Source organism: Rhinatrema bivittatum, chromosome 2, assembly GCF_901001135.1.
Source record: "Rhinatrema bivittatum chromosome 2, aRhiBiv1.1, whole genome shotgun sequence".
Classification (NCBI taxonomy): domain Eukaryota; kingdom Metazoa; phylum Chordata; class Amphibia; order Gymnophiona; family Rhinatrematidae; genus Rhinatrema; species Rhinatrema bivittatum.
In genome coordinates, this window is record NC_042616.1 from 775690943 (window position 1) to 775710455 (window position 19513).

The window sequence follows — 19513 nt, forward strand, 5'->3', positions numbered from 1 at the left end:
TGGATATTGTAGTCTTCAAGGCAGGGGCTAAAACGGGTCCAAGCATGGCCTAGTCAGGGGGCTGCCTAGCAATCAGTATTGTTATAAAGTCAAGGGGGATTGAGGTCTATACTGGACTTGTGGAGATTGAACAAGTTGTTTGTTTGAGAGAGGTTCAAGATGAACTCCATCCAGATAATCCTTTGGCTGAATGAAAGGAAGAATCATGTGCTCTGGATCACATGAAAGCTTATGTACACATCCCCAAATACCTAAAAAGTACCTTAATGTAATCTGCTTTGAACCTCTAGAGTTGGTGGACTTGAAAGTTTCTCACCTGGAGAGTGTTTCTCATGTCTCTCACTTTGGCATAAATAATAAGTGAAGTGCAAGCTCTGGTTTCATATTAATCATACCTTCTTTTCTGTGTGCTCACCCCAAGTTCCTTCCAGAAGTGGTGGTTATATTCCACATTGATCTGGCTATTATGCTACTTAAATTTTTCCAGAACCACATGCGCACAAAGGAGAATGGGCTCTTGACTCCTCATCTACAAAAGAGCTCTGACATATTACCTAAAGAGGACTAAACCTCACTGTTGAGCTTCTCAACTATTCTTGTCTTTGATCCCGAAAGATTGGGAAGGACAGTTAACAACCCAATTCTGTCCAGTTGGCTAGTGGACTGTATAGTGATATACGCTGATTAGGTTACAGATTTCAGATTGTCAAGGACATCAAGTGAAGAGCCATTATGATTTCACTGGCTTATCTCGGGGCCATTCCTATTGAAGAAATTTGCAAAGTTGTTACTTGATCGTCTGCTCACACTTATTTATTCAGCATGTCCCAAGGAGACAGTAACTTTAGACAAGCAGTTCTGCTCAGCCTGTTAACCCAGTAGTCCACTCTCCATCTGGTGTTGCCAATTTGACTTAAGTGTTTGCTCTGCAATTCAGCTCTCATCTTGGGACTCCTCCATGCATGCCTGATTGCCTACTGGGAAAGCTAGTTTGTTTACTTGTAAACAGGATTCCCGAGAGAAGGCACAGTGAATTAGCCATATTTAATTCCTACCTATTTCCCTGAAGAATAGACTACTTCACTAAAGCTTAAGCTCTGAAAGAGACTGAGGGGCTCACAACGCCACATGTATGCACATGGAAACTCCCATACATGCTCAGTAAAATCCTTACTGAGTTGAGAGCTGAGTCCATATCATCACCCATGCATTATGGCTAATTCATGCTGCTGTCTATGGACAATCCAGTTTACGGATAAGCAAGCTTGCTATTACTTTGTGATCATTGCCTAAGAGATATCCTAACTTCTTAATGTCTAGTTCCATTTTTTTCTGACTAGCTTCTGATTTGGCTGTTCATAAATAAAGAATTCAGGTTTTGCAAAAATTCATCTTCGTCACACTCCAGACTTGCAAGTAGTCCCACTCAACTGAGTATGGGGCTTCCACTAAGTGCAGTAAGTCCAATAGTGCAAAATGCATAAGTGACACATGTTGTTTCCACCATTCTCTTAGAACTTGCTTTAAATTGACCTCTTGTATCGGAAGGTCTGCGACTTCCTTGTGAAATTATTGGATACCATATTTCCCATCAATTTTAAATTAAAAAAAAATGTGAACTGCAAATGTATCTGTTATAATATGGAGACTTCTGTCGTGCCACTTTTCATTGCTTCATTGGACTATTTTCTGCTGCATCCCTTTATGTGGCTTATTTCTTTATCTAGAATACATTTTTCCACTCTGTTTTGTAGGATTCGAATTGCAGGAATCCGAGGAATTCAAGGAGTTGTTCGAAAAACAGTCAATGATGAGCTCCGAGCAACCATATGGGAACCACAGCACATGGACAAAATTGTTCCTTCTCTGTTATTTAATATGCAGAAGATAGAAGACTCAGACAGGTTTGTGTCATTGAGTTTTATTGGGTTTTTTTTCTTCCATCAATTGAGAACACATTCTACCTTTGTGTTTAACTTGTCAGCTCCAGTAATATCTGCTGTTACTATGGAAACAGGAAAGTCTTGTTTTATAATTGGAAAAACTGAACAGTATCCGTAGTAGATTTGAAAAGTGAATATCAGACTAAAAGAAAGAAAGAAGAAAAAATAATTTTTCTGAAACTAATTAATCCAAAAGACAGTCTAAAGAAACACATAGCAAAGCCTCATTCTGGCTTAGCAAACAACTTAAATCATAAATACTCATAATTCTGATACACTCCTTGATAGTTGCTTCTAGGATTCAAAACCAGAGTGAAAGTCAAACTTTCAAAAAAAAATATTGTTTTTATTTTTCTTTCCATTCCTTCTGAAGATAAAGCATTTCCCCAAAATATGTAAATTGGATTCTTATGACCTGTGAGGATTCAAAGCTGAACTTTTGTGGGACCCCAGACCAAACAGTAGTGTGCAGGGAGATCTGGGCTTGATATCTTTAGGAACAGGAGACCAGTCTGTCAGGCAAAAGCTAAGGATGCTGTGAAGCTACTACTCAGGGAGTTGAGCCAGCATTCAGTCAAGAGAAGAAGCATGTTGTGGGTGACTCAGGAGCGAATTTGCTTCAATGACTGGTCTAGACAAGAGGGTAAAATTGAGAAAAAGTTGTGAATGTCAGGCTGTGGTGCTACAGCAACCATTAGTGCATTTTCTGATAGAGCTAGAAGGCCCAAAGGGTGAGAGAGAAACCGCCTGGAATTTAAAAAAACAAAAAAAAGCCTGAATAAAAACAAGATATTTTGTGAAAGGCTGAGGTCTGTTGTAGTTTTAAAGCCTGGAAATTGCTGATAAGAATGTGCAGTAGAACTATAAATAAGATTTTTTCTAATTATCCCAATATTTAAATGAGCACTGGAATGCACTACTTAATCTGTTGACTGTTATTTTGTAGTTTGTGTACAAATCCAATGTTAAAAAGCATTCACTATCCCTTTGGGCAGTTTTACGCACTTTGCTGCACTCTATTCCATGATAATTGATTTACTAAAGCCAAAGCAATGTAAATTTGAATTGTAATAAAATAATTTCCAGAATAATTTGCCATAAATTAAATGACTTATCTGCTATCTCTTTGCATGGTACAGCTTTTAATTTAAAACAAGTTAGTGAAACTGAAAATGTATGCCAATACCATGGCTTAATTTTGAACATTCTGTGACATCAGTTGGGAGGCCTAGAATGACTTACCTGCTCAAGATTCTGCTCCTAGGTGCAAAGCAATGCTGCTGAATAGTTCACAGCCTCTAATGGAAGGCAATGCAGATACTGCTTGTATGGTGACACCATTAAAAGTGACTCTAAAGAGGACAATGTCCTACATAGTTGCAGGAGGAGGGATGTGCGAACTGTTTAAGGCTTAACTTGAACCAGATTATCAACCCGATGCAGGTAAATTGGAAAACATAGATTGACCCCATGATCTTTCAGATACTCCCTTGTAGATATCATGGTGATGCAAAGGGAATTTGAGGAACATAAGAAGTTGGCATACTGGGTCAGACTGAGGGTCCATCAAGCCCAGCATCCTGTTTCCAACAGTGGCCAATCCAGGTTGCAAGTACCCAAACATTAAGTAGATCCCATGCTGCTATCCATTTCTAATTTGTTGTGACTATTTTAAGTTTTTGCTGCAAATGAACTTTTGATTTAAAATACTTTTGAGCCAGTTTGACAAGTTTTTTTAATGGATCTGTTGAATCAGGTGGCATGCCCTGTTGTCCATACCCTCCTTAGCAGGAATCCCCCTCCAGTCCAAAGAATCTTTTCAAAGCCTAGAGATGCAACTTGATCCTAATCTCACGATGGAATCCCACATCTCTAAGTTAGTGAGAGCCTCCTTTATGATTTGCCAACTACACAACTACCTCGACCAGCACAACCTTTCATCGGTTAGCATACAGTAATCTAATTGATTAGTGCAACTCTCTACTAAATGGTGTCTTCCTAATCTTCTTGAAATGACTACAACTCATGCAAAACATGGCAGTCAGAATCTTGGTAGGGGCATATATTTCAGCCCACATAAAGCCCATCCTTTACAGACTTCAGTGGCTACTGATTGAAACCAGAATTAAATTCAAAACTATCTGCTTCGTTTTCAAATGTGTGAACAAACAGGCCCCAGAGTTTTTTTTGTTGTTTTTTTTTTTAAGTGAGCTCTGATCCTTACCAAAAGGCCTTTCTTTCCTCTCTACCCTTGACTTCCGCCAAACTGAATTGCACAAGACTGAAGGACTTCAACAGCTATGCCCCCACAATCTGGATGAGGTTCCGCTGTCCATTTGCCTGGAGCCTAGCTATCTCACTTTCTGTAAAATGCAAAGACATGTGGACCTTCCTGCATTAGCAAGAACAAAGCTTTCCTACCCCTGTACTTTATTTTATTAAAATGGCATTCATTGCTAACCAGAATTTCTATTACTGTACTTGTTAATTCTTAACTTGATTGTAATCCACTTTAAGACCATCCCTGGCAAAAAAGCAGACTATCAAACATTTTTAAATAAATAAGCCATATTTAAAAAGATTTGTACATCCTTAAGTACTGCAGGAGTTCACTGTAGAACATGTTTATATCTATAAGAAAGTATGTGAAGTTAAGTAAGAAAATATTAGAGGAGATTCTTGCCCAGAATTGGAAGAGGCCTTGCAGAAAAAGTTGAAACCTCTTTACCCTCACAAGAAAAAAGTCTGAGAATATCATGTCTTAAAAGTTGAATACTTGTGCTTTTTCTCCCAAACTTGATAAAGTGAGAAGGAATGACTAGTCAATTTCCACATAGCATACTACGTCTGTATAATATAAAGTGATTACATCTAATTAGCGTATCCATCTCCGTACACAAACACATGATTTATTGTTCTGTTAGTATTAAATGAAGATGCTGACAGAGACTTTTTCCCTCTTGTTTTATAAAACTTAATATTATGCATTATACCAAATTTAGGAGAAAAGTGGAAAAGAGCATCTTGAAGAGTGGGTGTAAGAAACATATTGCATTGACAGATGGATTCAAACTGCTATGTGGGATAAAGCAGACTCTTTCAAAAAATTGTGTTGAAAAGTACAAGTATAATAACTTAATGAAGAATTATTTTCTCCAAAGACAAGCAGGATGGCAGTGCTCACACACGGATGACATCATCTGATTGAGCCCAGCATGGAAAACTTCTGTCAAAGTTTCTAGAACTTGATTGACCCTCATTGAACATGCCCATGGCATGCATTATACCATGTGTCCACGCAAGGTTCCTTCAGGTTTCCCCCCATGGAGTCTGATGATTGCAGCTGGAGATTCAGTGAAGTTTTGCATTTTTTGGATTTTTTGCAGTTTACAGTTGCTTTTTTTTCTCTTTGCTTCCTGATAATATCCCTAAGTAAGATTTCAAGATTTCTTTACATAGTAACATAGTATTGTTGGAGAAAAAGACCAAATGGTCCATCCAGTCTGCCCAACAAGCATCCCATCACAGCAACTGCCGCTCCGTGCAGGGTATCCCCATGAGTCTGTTAAGGTTAGTAACTGCCGCTCCATGTAGGTTACCCCCGTGCCTTATGTTAAGGATAGTAATATTTACAAGCAAAACCAAACAATTGTCAAACCTATAACAAAATTACTGCAACATTTTTATGTGGTGAGCAGTCTTTTCCCTTTCGGGTGGTGGTGCTGTCAGTGTTCACTGGCCATTGGCTTACTGCCACCATCAAGTTCAACTTTGTGTCTCTCTTGTTTCGTGATGCCATGTCTTCATGATTCTAGTAGAGCCCACGATGCAAGAAGACTTTGTCTGGCATGGATCCTCATGATAGATGTGTCCTCTGCCTGGGGGCATCGCATGATGTCCGGGATTGTCACAAGTGCACAGAAATGACCCTCAAAGGATGCCGGACCCACTTGGGTTTGATAGGGCACTGGAAGTCTGATCCATCAGCATCAGAAGCATTGACTTAGAAGGACCACAGATCCACACCAATGGAAATTGAGTCATCAGCACTGAGCACCACTATGTAGATGAGCATTGCACCCAGGGTTCTTGATCTGCCCAGGATCATCAGTACCAGATAAACATTCTGGAGCTCAGGTGATTCTATATTCTGTATAGGCATTCAGAGATCAGCTGTCCAACAAAGTTGTCCTAGTCCAGACGGACAGCAGGGAGGTATGGGCTTGTACCTGCTGTGTCACGAGGCAGTCCAGTGTGGGCCTGGCCATATCTCGAGGGGGGGTGATGCTCAGGACTACCTCTGGCTGGTATGGAGAACGGATTGGCAGACATAGTCCTTAAGATATCATAAATGGTCCCTGGACCAAGGAATAGCAATTCAGATTTTCTGCCTCTGGGGGATCCTGGAGGTGGTCCTGTTTGAGGCTGCTTGAAACAGAAGGTCCCTCTCTTCTGCTGCATACACAGGGCACACAACAAGCTAGCCTTAGAGGCTTTCACTCTTCAATGGGGCCAAAGACTTCTGTGCATATATCCTCCAATTCAGTTGGTAGCAAAGATTTTGTTGAAGCTGAGGGAGGACAGGAGGACCATGCATCCCCTAGCCCTCCATTGGTCAAGACAGATCTGGTTTCTACTTCTATGGGAGATGTCAGTTCAGGAACTGTTCAGACTAAGGGTTTACTCAGATCTCATCACTGAGGCTTAGGGCAGGTTGCACTATCCCAACCTCCAGTCCCTTTCGCTCACTGCTTGGATGTTGACAGGCTAATTTTTCAACCCCTTGGCCATTCGGAGGATGTCTCTTATTTACTCTTGGCTTCTAGAAAGCCTTCCACGAGAAAGTCCTATAGACTGAAGTGTAGGAGGTTTGTTATATAGTGTAAGTGCAAGGCCCTAGATCCCGTCTCCTGGTCCACACAATTATTGCTTGACTACCTTTTGCATCTCTCTGAAGCTCACCTTAAGACCAATTCTGTCAGGGTGTATCTTAGTGCAATTGGTGCATATTATCACCATGTAGAAGGTAAGTCTTATCTCTGCACTGCCTTTATTTGTACGTTTCATGTGGGGTCTGCTTCATTTGAAACCTCCCATCGGACCACCTGCTGTGGTATGGGCCAGCTGATGAAAGCTCCCTTTGAGCCTTTGCATTCCTGTGACCTGAAGTACCTGTCCTGGAAGGTCGTATTTTTGGTGGCTGTAACTTCAGCATGCAGGGTCAATGAGCTTTAGGCCATAGTGACTTATCCACCTTCGCTAAGTATTTCCATGATAGGTGGTCTTACGTACCCACCCTAAGTTCCTGCCTAAGATGGTGTCAGAATTCCATCTTATCCAATCAGTTGTCCTTCCAGCATTTTTCCCAGGGCCTCATTCTCACCAAGGTGAACAAGCCCTGCACAGTTTGGATTACAAGAGAGCCTTGGCCTTCTATCTGCCCATAGAAAGTTCACCTAGCTTTTTGTTTCCTTTGATCAGAACAAGTTGAGGATTGCCATTGCCAGACGGACACTCTCCAATCAGCTTGCAGATTGCATCTTTTTGTTATGACTGGGCGGGCTGGGCTGTGATGGGCCATGTCAAGGCTCACTCTGTCTGAGCCATAACAGCATCTATAGCTCACTTGTGATCGATCAGTCATAGAAGAGTTCTGCAAGGCTGCTACTTGGAGTTCTCGCCACTGATTCACATCACACTACTGTTTGAACAGAGATGGCCAACAGGATAGGTTTAGCCAGTCTGATTTCTGGAATTTGTGTGAGGTGCAGAACCCAACTCTCTTCCTGCCTAGGGCCCATTTCTGTTTCAGGCTGCCCCCCCCCCTCCCCCTTTAGGGTATATACATACATAAAAGGCCTGTTGCCCGCAAAAATATTTTTCTGGTTGTGCCCATTAGCACTGTTTTTGTTATCCCCCTTTTTTTGTTGGGAGCTGCCTGTAGCTAGAGATTCACCCATGTTTGTGGACTGCCATCCTGCTGGTTTTCAGAGAAAGAGTTGCTTACCTGTAACAGGTGTTCTCCCAAGACAGGAGGATGTCACTCCTCATGAGACCTGCCCACCTCCCCGTGGACTTGGGTCTCCACTTCATGTGTTTTCATTAGCTAAATTATTAGACTGAAGGGACCCCGCATGGACGCATGGTATAATGCATGTTGTGGACATGCTCAATGAGGCTCAGCCAAAGTTCTATAAAATTTGACCCAAGTTTTCTGTGCCAGGCTCCATTGCATGATGTCAGCCATGCTGTCCTCAGAGAGCACCTGTTACAGGTAAGCAACTCTGCTTTCTTCTGACACTGGAAGTAAAAAAGAAGATGCACATCTAAGTATTATAAGTTAACAACTGCCACTCCTTCTTAGGAAACGTTTTGTGGTGATTTTTAAAAAATGGACTGTGTAATCCTAAATTAAATCTAATCAGTTATATACCCACCATGGTGCAAAAAATGATTTTTAGCCAGGTTTTACAGTAGAATACAGCATTGGCAGGGCTCTATACAAGCAAGAATAACCTGTATGGATTATGTATCCAGAATCTTTACTCAAGACTATAGCATCATCACTTGAATTATTAAAAGACTGGAAAATAATAAAAATGTAATTGACTGGAAAATGTATGAATAGTCTGACTAATGTACATTAGATTTGTGAAAAGTAGAAATATAGCAACATAGAACATGACAACAGATAAAGACCATACAGCCTATCCAGTCTGCTAATCCACTTCTCCTGCTCAGCTTTATAGACCCCTCCTCTCCCTCAAAGATTCTTTGTACAGGTTCAGTTCTTGTCTCCATAGGGAGGCTGTGCCAAGAGTTCTCTAACCTTTCTGTAAAGAAATATTTCCATAGATTACTCCTGATCCCTACCCTCTTTCATCCTCATTCCCTGATTCCTTCCTCATTCCAGAGCCACTCTTCTGTTGTGTCCCACTTCTTCATTTATTCCTTGGAGGTATTTAAATGCATCTCTCATATCTTCCCTTTCCTTCTTTTTCTCTCGGGTATACATATTTATATCTTTCTGTCCCTATATGATTTATGATGAAGACTGTTGACCATTTTATTAGCTACCCTATTTTATTTGGTTTTCACCTTTTGATGGTGAGGTTTCCAGAATTGTACACAATATTCCAAATGAGGTCTCACCAGAGATGTATATAGAGGCAGAGAATTGGTGTAAAGCTGAAAATCTGATTTAATTCTCTGTTCAATCTGTGATCATATAGACATAGTCAATACATAGTGTAAGACACAAAGCAATAATGCAAGAAATGGCAAATCAATTGATTCTACTTGTTCTTGAAATGACTTTCTACTCTGAACAGATAATTTTGGCACTTTGTACAATGATTTGGATTTCTCATGAATAATTGCCTGATTTAATCACAATTTCTTGACCTATCAACAGAAAACAGAAGGATCATTATTTCAAAGTAACAGTCCAACATAACTGTCAATATATTCATTTTGTATACAATGGTGCTAAGCACACTTTATATGTTAAACATGATTTTTGTCCCATCCATAACAGATTAATATTTCCTTGTCAATAACTGCAGGTAAAATGGGTGAAGCTAATTAATAACTGTGGTTTTAAGCAAGTCAAAACTATTTGGAAGGATAGAAATACAGGGTGCAATGGCCTGGCTTCACTCTAAAGAATATTGATAGTTTATTAAATGTTTACAGCAAACTGTACCTTTTTACATACAGTATGACATTTCAGAAGTGTACATGTCAATAATAAGACCCATCCTGCATCAGTTAATTATTATTCTAATTTAATTAGTTTATATGGTGCTAGCAACTTTCTAGGGTTCTCTTGAGTTCCTGTTTCTGTGCTGGAAATGACCTTTCAAACCCTGGATCACTGTGGTCCATATACCTTGCACCATCATAAACAGCTTGGGATATACTGCATAGAGAGATCCTGTTCCATTCTGTGTGGATTATAATAGGTTACATTCTTTCAGACATAGCTTCTCTCAGAAATACACAGTAGCAGATGAAAGCATTTCCAAATGAGCAATACAATGTTAATTGGCAAAGGGTAAATATCACTTTATCTATTTATTTATTTATTTATTTATTTAGCTGTTTTATATACCATCGTTCCAAATAAAAGATCACAACGGTTTACATATGGGGCGTACATGATTGACATGTACATTGCCCGGAAAAGTTCAGAAACATATAATTTAAATGACTTTGTCCTTTTCTGACTGTGCTGCAGCAGTCAAAAAAGCAATTTTAGGAATTATTAGGGAGGGAATGGTGAATAAAACAGAAAATGTCATAATGCCTCTGGTATCACCTCATGGTGAGACTGCACCTTGAGTTCTGTGTACAATTCTGGTCGCTGCATCTCAAAGATATAATTGCACTGCGGAAGGTACAGAGAAGGGTGACTAAAATGATAGAGAATGGAACAGCTCCCATATGAGGAAAGACTAAAGAGGTTAGGACTTTTCAGCTTGGAGAAGAGATGGCTGAGGGAGGATATGATAGAGGTGTTTAAAAGTATGAGAGATCTAGAACGGATGAATCAGTTATTTACTCTTTCAGATAATAGAAGGACTAGGGGGCACTCCATGAAGTTAGCAAGTAGCACATTTAAAACTAATTGTAGAAAATTCTTCTTCACTCAATTAGGCTCTGGAATTTGTTGTTAGAGGATGTGGTTAGTGCAGTTAGTATAGCTGTGTTAAAAAAAGGTTTGGAGAAGTTCACTAACTGCTATTAATCAAGTTGACTTAGGGAATAGCCACTGCTACTACTGGCATCAGAAGCATGGGATCTACTTAGTTTTGTGTACTTGCTAGGTACTTGTAGCCTGTGGATTGGCCACTGTTGGAAACAGGATGCTGGGCTTGATGGACCCTTGGTCTGACCAAGTATGCCAATTTCTTATGTTCTTATGAGGGTGCATGCTCTGAGTTCAAATGATTTTAAATTAGGTTATAGGCATTTGAAATGACCATGTTTTTTTTCTTGTGTCTGGAGTCCATCGTAGATATTCAGGCAGAGAGTTCCATAATTTTGGGCCTGCTATTGAGAACACATGGTTTCTTATTTTAGTTACCTCGTAAACTTCTAAAATATTGGCATGCACAGAGGTACAGCTTTCTTTCATGGCTTCCTTTAATTAGAGGTAGAAACAGTGAGCAAAATCAGTTAAGTCCTACATTATTGGAGTACATTTTTTGGTAGTGGTTCTACAGTAATGACTTTTCTGAAAAATAGGACATGAATATTCGTCCTTTAAAAAAGGTGTAGAGTGGTAAGTGTTAGTATTTGTCATTTACTAAAAATATACCAGACAAGTATAGAATTGCAGTGTTGAACTTATGTATTAACTGATGACCAATTTGAATTGAAAGTTTTCAGAGCAGGCAATGATTTATAGGTTAATTGTGTTGCTGTGCTCAACTTGTGAGCATCCTTCCTCTATGGTTGCAGCCAGTTGGTACTGGCATATTGCTGTGGGCATTGATGCTAAATATTTCAGAAAAAAAGAATGGCATAACAAGGAGGTTGTGGCAGTGTAGTGCAAATATACATTTAAAAAATGTCAGCTTTAGTCGAGCATCTCTTCTGATAAATAGTGGTGAGCCTTGTTAGAAAACAGAATCAGGAATACTTGGCATGGAAAATGTCACAATACTTAGCCTTAAACCTCCCTCCCCCCCCCCCTTTTTTTTTTTTTTTTTAGTAATTATAGATTTGTAGTACTGTCTACAGGGTAACTCAAGTTGTAAATATTATGCAGTATATTGGAGACATTTTAATATAGCTGGGAAATGGGATATATATAACAAAAATGTTCAACATTGTTGGGTGTATCCTGAGCTACATTTTCAGCTATACTAAACAGTCAAATATGAGCTCCAGGCTTGGGAGGTCACCTATGGATGCCTTTCGCCACTGCTTCTGCCCTGTCCTGAATATTGATGCTCGTTCCAGCCTGTCGGGTTTCCTACTACTGCTTCTGTTCCAAGCTGTGGTACTGGCACATCCATACCTACACAAACATACGCACTTGTACCCTCAGAGTACATTTAGCAACCCTATAGAAATTAGGAGTAGTACTAGTAAACTAAATGTATCCTTCCTTAGAGTTCGGGCTGGTCAATCCCAACAAGTGGGTTATGCACCTCTGCCTGCAGATGGAGCAGAGCAAAAGCTGACATCACTGCCATATAGTCCAGCCCTGACATCAGCCCACCAATATTCTCCATCTCCAGCAGATGGACTGTGCAGTCTCTCCCTCAGTAGAGTGCCCTCAGTCTAGTAGTTTTGACTGGCATGGGCCAAATATTTCACTAGTGGTTGCAGGCCAAGAGATGCTTGACCGTGAAGGCTTTAGCCATCTCACCTTGTAGCCGGGATCCATTCCTGCTCTCAGCAAGGGAGGACTGAGTTCAGGTAAAAGTTTTTTACTTTGCCAAAAAAAGAGAGGAAAGCTGGAGAAATGAGTCTGTTACCTTGGCATTCGACTGCCCTGCTCACATATCTGGGGAGTTCGGTGAAGTGAGGAGGTAGTGCAGGCATGGCGGGTTGAGCAGCTGTTTGTCTAGGCCCTGCTTCTAGGCTTCTTTCCTTTTGGCATGTGGAAGGCCTCAAGGTGATTTAGCACTTTTTTCGCTGCAGACCATCGGCGCGCTCTTGTGCATCCAGTTGTGTGTCCAACTTCGTCTTTTTTGGAAACATCTACATAGCACCACTTTCCTCCTAAGGTCCCTCCCTCAGTAGAGTGCCGCAGTCTGGTAGCCTTGAGTGGCGTGGACCTAAAATTCTCTTAGTGGTTGCGGGCCAAGAGAGGCTCAATAGTGAAGGCTTTAGCCCTCTCCACCTTTATCTAGGACCTGTTCCTCCTCTCAGCCAGAAAGGGTTGAGCTCAGGTAAAACGTTTTTTTTTTTTTTACTTCAAAAAATATATAAATAAGAGAAAAACAGCACAGAGAAGAATGTAAGCAGGACAAAGGTGTCTGTTACCTCGGCATTTGGCTGTCCTGCTCATGTTTCTGGGGAGTTCCATGAGGTGAGGAGGCAGTGCATGCATGGCAGGTTGAGCAGCCATTTGTCTATAACCCGCTCACAGGCTTCTCACTTTTTGGGCGCATAGTAGACCAAGAGGTGTTTTTGGGCGTTTTGTGCAGTGGGCCATCGACTTGAGCCCATTTGTGTCTCCTGCTTAGACTGGGCACCTAGTTGGATGTGTGTCCTAGGTGTGTATACTTGCATGCCCATTTTTATGTGCGCAGCTTTTGTGTCCATTTTGGATGTGGGTTTAGGCACGCATATTCTAGGCGTGAGCTTTTACCATTCTGCTTGCTTATGACTATGGTGCCCGTGGCAAAAAAGCCCAAGTGGTTATCTATTTTTGTTGCATGCCACATCAGGGCCATTAAGCTGGAGCTTTCTTTAAGCCTGTGTTAGCGCTGCCTGAATGCTCGGGGAGATTTATCCCCTTCTGATTTTGCTGGCAGTTGTCCATCTCTTCAGTCTGAGGGGAATGTGCCGAAGGAGGCACGATTGGAGTGTCCTGTCCCTTGATTGATCCATGGGCCAAGTCATCACGAGCCGCTGGCTCTCAGAACAATAGGTTCGGGCATATGGCACCTGGACTGGACCCGTCCTCCTTTTCCTGAGTTGAATTTTTCCAAGGATTGCAGCTGTTTCTACAGGGCCAGTCTTCTAAATCAGCACTGCCTACTAAGGTTGGTCATGTTGGTCATGTGCTCCAAGTGCTCCTCCATCTGTCTCAGCAGTCAAGCCCCATTTCGCAATGCAGCCTGAATAAGCTCAAATGCAGGTGGATCAGGATGATACCACTGATGGTGGGGAACATTCCCCCAGATTTGGAGCCAATTTACATTCTTCTCCATTTCTTTCATAGAGATGAGTTGTCTGGTTTAATCTCTCAGACCTTGAAGACCTTTGAAGTTTTATCCATAGCTTTGCTTTTCCAGAGAATACTGGAGGGCTGATGTCACAGCCATATGGTTCTTCCCTGACGTCAGTATTTGCTCTGTTTCCATTTGCTGGCAGAGGTGCATAACCCATTCATTCCTTGGGTATGCAGAAGAAGGTTCCTATTTTGATCACCCTATGCAAGGCTTCTTATTTCTTTCACCTCTTGGATGCAATCCAGGAGTTTTTTTTGATCTGGAATGGAGTGTGCCAGAGGTGTCTTTTTAAAGGAGGACACATCTTGGTGGGTTTATACTCCTTGGATCCGCAGGCAGGGGTATAACAGTTGTGTTTCCCTAAGATGGCTACCTTGGTGTGCTCTGACCCGTGAGAGGGAGGGTTCAGCACTAAAGAATGCTCAGTAAAGGAGGATTGAGGCTATCCTGAAGCAAAACCTTTGAGATGTTTTTGACCTTGTAGGGGAGGTTCTTCCCAGAGGTCCTGTTCCTTCTGCAGGTTTCAGTCCTTTTGCCCCCAAGGACCTCAAAAGGATATGGACCAGAGGTGGAGCTCCTCGCTCTTCCCATTGAAGGTTTTCTGGCTCATCTGTTGGTTCAAGAGATAGGTGGTGTCTATCCCGTTTTCATCCCAGGTGGATCTAGATTACTTTGGATCAATGTATTCTCGAAGTTATTTGGGACGGGTGTGCTCTAGAATTTAACATTCCTCTGGATGCCTTCATGGTCTCGCCATATAAATGCCCTCAGAAATGAGAAGAAGTGGAAGTGTCATTACAAGGGCTGTTAAACCTGAAAGCGGTGAGTCCAGTTCCTGAATCGCAGGCTGTTATTCCATTTATTTTGTCATTCCCAAGAAGGAAGGGTTTTTTTTTGGCCTATACTGAATCTCAAGGGTGCCTGTTGAAATTTGAGTCACACATTCCAGGGTGGAAATGGTGCTCTTTGTCATGGTTGGCAGTTCATGCAGGGGAGTACCTCATGTCTTTGGATCTGATGGAGGCATATCCGTTCCTACGACTTGCTCTTCTAGATAGTCATTACCAATTTCAGGCCTTGCCTTTTGTACTAGCTGCGGCGCCCTGGACCTTTTTCCTAGCTCATGGTGGTGATAGCACTAGCTTTCCGCAAGGAGGGCATTATAGTTCACCCCTATCTAGACGACTGGTTGATTTGAGCCAAGATTGTGGAAGAGTCTTTGTTTCCCACAGGGTAGTTTCTTTGCTAAAGGAGCTAGGCTCGGTGTGGTGTATCTGATCTAAGAACAGTTTTCAGCAATTTCTCCTAGGAGTACCTTGAGGTTTGATTTGCTACAAGGTGGGGCAGAGTATTTCTGCTGGAGACTCGGATCCACACATTGCTGCAAATTCGATCCCTGCTGAATTCTGTATGACCATAAGGTCTTATCTGCAGGTCCTGGGGTTGAGGGCTGCCACATTAGAAATGGTTCCCGGGGTGAGGGCACATATGCGCCCTCTTCAGTGCACATGTTGCTCTCCTGATGAAGTCCACAGTCAAAGAACTATGCGGTGAGGCTGTTCCTCCCGTTAGAAGTGAGATCCCAGTTGGACTAGTGGTTACAGGCGGATTATCTCAGGAAAGGAATTTCCCTGATTGGTTGGTGCGGCAGATGTGTGTCTCCGGGACTGGGAAGGGGGCTCACTGTCAGAGTTGGTGGTGCAAGGGTGCCAACAAATAGAAAAAAACAACCATGGTACACACCTGAGCTGAAAACCATGAAAAATAATCTTAGAAAGCTAGAAAAAAAACTGGCATTTAAGGACCCTTCACCCACTCAGTTGGCTAATGTTAGATCCTACCTCCACACCTATCATGAAGCTATTGACAAAACTAAAAGGGATTTCTATGCACAAAGAATCCACCATTTCCAATTCAATGCCTGAGCCCTATTTGAATTTGTAACAAACATAACAAAAACCAACCCCACCACCACACCAGATACAGATGACAAGGCCAAATGTGAGGACCTTGCCCTGTTTTTCCACAAAAAAATAGACAAACTTATGGCACGCTTCCCCTCCCCATCCACTCCTACGAAAACCCAATCCAGCAACACCACTGCTAGACTTAATGCACTCAAGACCATCTCATCATTAGAAATAGAATCTATCCTAAAGAAAATTAAACCCTCTTTACACCCCTCCGACAGCATCCCCACTAAAGCCCTCCTCACCATCCCCAACATCATATCCAAACCCTTATCGAGCATCATTAACAGGTCCATCTCTCTTGGCAATGTCCCAAACCAACTCAAACAAGCCATAGTAAAAACCCATTCTAAAAAAAACCACCCTCGACCCCTCCAATGTGGCCAACTTTCGCCCCATATCAAACCTACCCTTTATTGCTAAAATATTAGAAAAAACAATTAATCGACAACTCAGACTATCTGGAAGAACAGAACATTTTCCTCTCTTCACAATATGGTTTTCGCAAACACCACAGCACTGAAACCCTACTCATATCCCTTACCAACCACATACTTAAAGGCATCGACAAAGGCCAATCACACATCTTGGTTCTTCTAGACATTTCTTCTGCATTCGATACAGTCAACCACAACATTTTAATAGAAAGCCTTAAAGAAATTGGCATTTCCAGCACCGCACTCCGCTGGTTTCAATCTTACCTCTGCGATAGACAATACAGAGTACAAATCGGTAATTGCATATCGAAACCAACTAATCTAACACAAGGAGTACCACAAGGCTCATCTCTGTCCTCTACACTATTCAATATTTACCTCTTCTCTCTATGCCATCTCCTTGCTGAGCTAGGTTTTGCACATTTCATATATGCTGACGACGTTCAGATCCTGATACCTATTACTTACACACTACAAGAAGCCATTAAGACCTGGGAAACCGCCCTCTGTGCTATCAGCACCTTGCTCTCAAACAACATCCTTGCCCTCAACACTGCTAAAACTGAGCTACTCCTCATCTCACCCCACAACATTAACCTTAACCCCCTATTGCTCAACACACCACCCTCTATCACAATTTCACAACATGTTCGTAACCTCGGCATCACCCTCTACAATCAAGTCAACCTCAAAAAAATTCAACAACGCCACATTAAAAAACGGTTTCTTCAAACTACACACCTTAAAAAAACTTAAACCCCTTCTACACCTCAATGACTTTCGCACTATACTCCAAGCCTTCATTCTATCAAAAATTGATTACTGTAATTCCATTCTACCAGGCCTCTCCAAAAATGCAATACAACCCCTACAACTGCTCCAAAATGCTGCTGCCCGCATCCTCACCAATGCCCACAGAAATGATCATATCACCCCCGTCCTCAAGCATTTGCATTGGCTACCTATCACATTCCGGATCATATACAAATCGCTACTCTTATCCAGAAAGCACTTTACAAACCATAATATGCAATGGTTCAGAGAACGCCTAACTTTTCGCACCCCCATCAAACCCACTAGAAACCAATACCTCGCAACAATACTCACACTTTTGCCCAAACTATCTAAACTTACCTCCACCAAATCCCGTGCCTTTTCCATAGCAGGTCCCACTCTATGGAATAAATTGCCATCCTATCTTCGCCAAGAATCATGCCCAAAAAAATTCAAACACAACCTCAAGACATGGCTATTCAAACAGGCCTACACCTGAGCTACCGCGCTGCCCCCCCCCCCCCCTCCCTTCTTTGGGATCTGTAGAAGATATCTCTCTTCTCCTAATATAGACTCCTATTCTCACATTTGCCTTTTCGTCTTCCCCACCGATACCACTGGCAACCTCTTCTCTCTTACCGTAAGCGATACACATTATATGTGTAGCGATACATGTTATATGTTTCCAGATTTTAATTTTAATGTATTTACGCTACTTCTTATATTGATTATTCTTCAGATCTTAAGTTAGTTCTTATATTAATTATTTCTCAGATCTTCCTCTTGCCTTCTTATATTTGTAAATTTTGTATCAAGCTTTAAGAACATAAGAATATGCCATACTGGGTCAGACCAAGGGCCCATCAAGCCCAGCATCCTGTTTCCAACAGTGGCCAATCCAGGCCATAAGAACCTGGCAAGTACCCAAAAACTAAGTCTATTCGATGTTACTGTTGCTAGTAATAGCAGTGGCTATTTTCTAAGTCAACTTAATAGGTAATGGACTTCTCCTCCAAGAACTTATCCAATCCTTTTTTAAACACAGCTATACTAACTGCACTAACCACATCCTCTGGCAACAAATTCCAGAGTTTAATTGTGCGTTGAGTGAAAAAGAGCTTTCTCCGATTAGTTTTAAATGTACCACATGCTAACTTCATGGAGTGCCCCCTAGTCTTTCTATTATTCAAAGAGTAAAAAAATGATTCACATCTACCCGTTCTAGACCTCTCATGATTTTAAACACCTCTATCATATCCCCCCTCAGCCGTCTCTTCTCCAAGCTGAAAATTCCTAACCTCTTTAGTCTTTGCTCATAGGGGAGCTGTTTCCATTCCCTTTATCATTTTGGTAGCCCTTCTCTGTACCTTCTCCATCGCAATTATATCTTTTTTAAGATGCGGCGACCAGAATTGTACACAATATTCAAGGTGCGGTCTCACCATGGAGCGATACAGAGGCATTATGACATTTTCCGTTTTATTCACCATTCCCTTTCTAATAATTCCCAACATTCTGTTTGCTTTTTTGACTGCTGCAGCACACTGAACAGACGCCTATCCACTATGACGCCTAGATCTCTTTCTTGGGTAGTGGCACTTAATATGGAACCTAACATTGTGTAACTATAGCATGGGTTATTTTTTCCTATATGCATCACCTTGCACTTGTCCACATTAAATTTCATCTGCCATTTAGATGCCCAATTTTCCAATCTCAGAAGGTCTTCCTGCAATTTATCACAATCTGCTTGTGATTTAACTACTCTGAACAATTTTGTATCATCTGCAAATCTGATTACCTCACTTGTTGTATTTCTTTCCAGATCATTTATAAATATATTGAAAAGTAAGGGTCCCAGTACAGATCCCTGAGGCACTCCACTGCCCACTCCCTTCCACTGAGAAAATTGTCCATTTAATCCTACTCTCTGTTTCCTGTCTTTAGCCAGCTTGCAATCACGAAAGGACATTGCCACCTATCCCATGACTTTTTACTTTTCCTAGAAGCCTCTCATGAGGAACTTTCTCAAATGCCTTCTGAAAATCCAGTACACTACATCTACCGGTTCATCTTTATCCACATGTTTATTAACTCCTTCAAAAAGTGAAGCAGATTTATGAGGCAAGACTTGCCTTGGGTAAAGCCATGCTGATTTTGTTCCATTAAACCATGTCTTTCTATTTGTTCTGTGATTTTGATGTTTAGAACACTTTCCACTATTTTTCCTGGCACTGAAGTCAGGCTAACTGGTCTGTAATTTCCCGGATCTCCCCTGGAGCCCTTTTTAAATATGGGGGTTATATTAGCTCTCCTCCAGTCTTCAGGTACAATGGATGATTTTAATGAGAGGTTACAAATTTTTACTCATAGGTCTGAAATTTCATTTTTTAGTTCCTTCAGAACTCTGGGGTGTATACCATCTGGTCCAGGTGATTTACTACTCTTCAGTTTATCAATCAGGTCTACCACAT

At 41.5% G+C, this 19513-nt stretch overlaps 1 protein-coding gene across 2 annotated transcripts in view; it reads left to right on the forward strand.

The window, feature by feature from the left end:
* EFR3A (EFR3 homolog A) overlaps nucleotides 1-19513 on the forward strand; it is a 648826-nt gene that overhangs the window by 299950 nt on the left and 329363 nt on the right. For both annotated transcript variants that reach the window (XM_029592044.1, XM_029592042.1), the window contains one exon: nucleotides 1755-1904. In XM_029592044.1, coding sequence (XP_029447904.1) covers nucleotides 1755-1904 — 150 coding nt within the window. The remainder of the gene's footprint in view (nucleotides 1-1754; nucleotides 1905-19513) is intronic.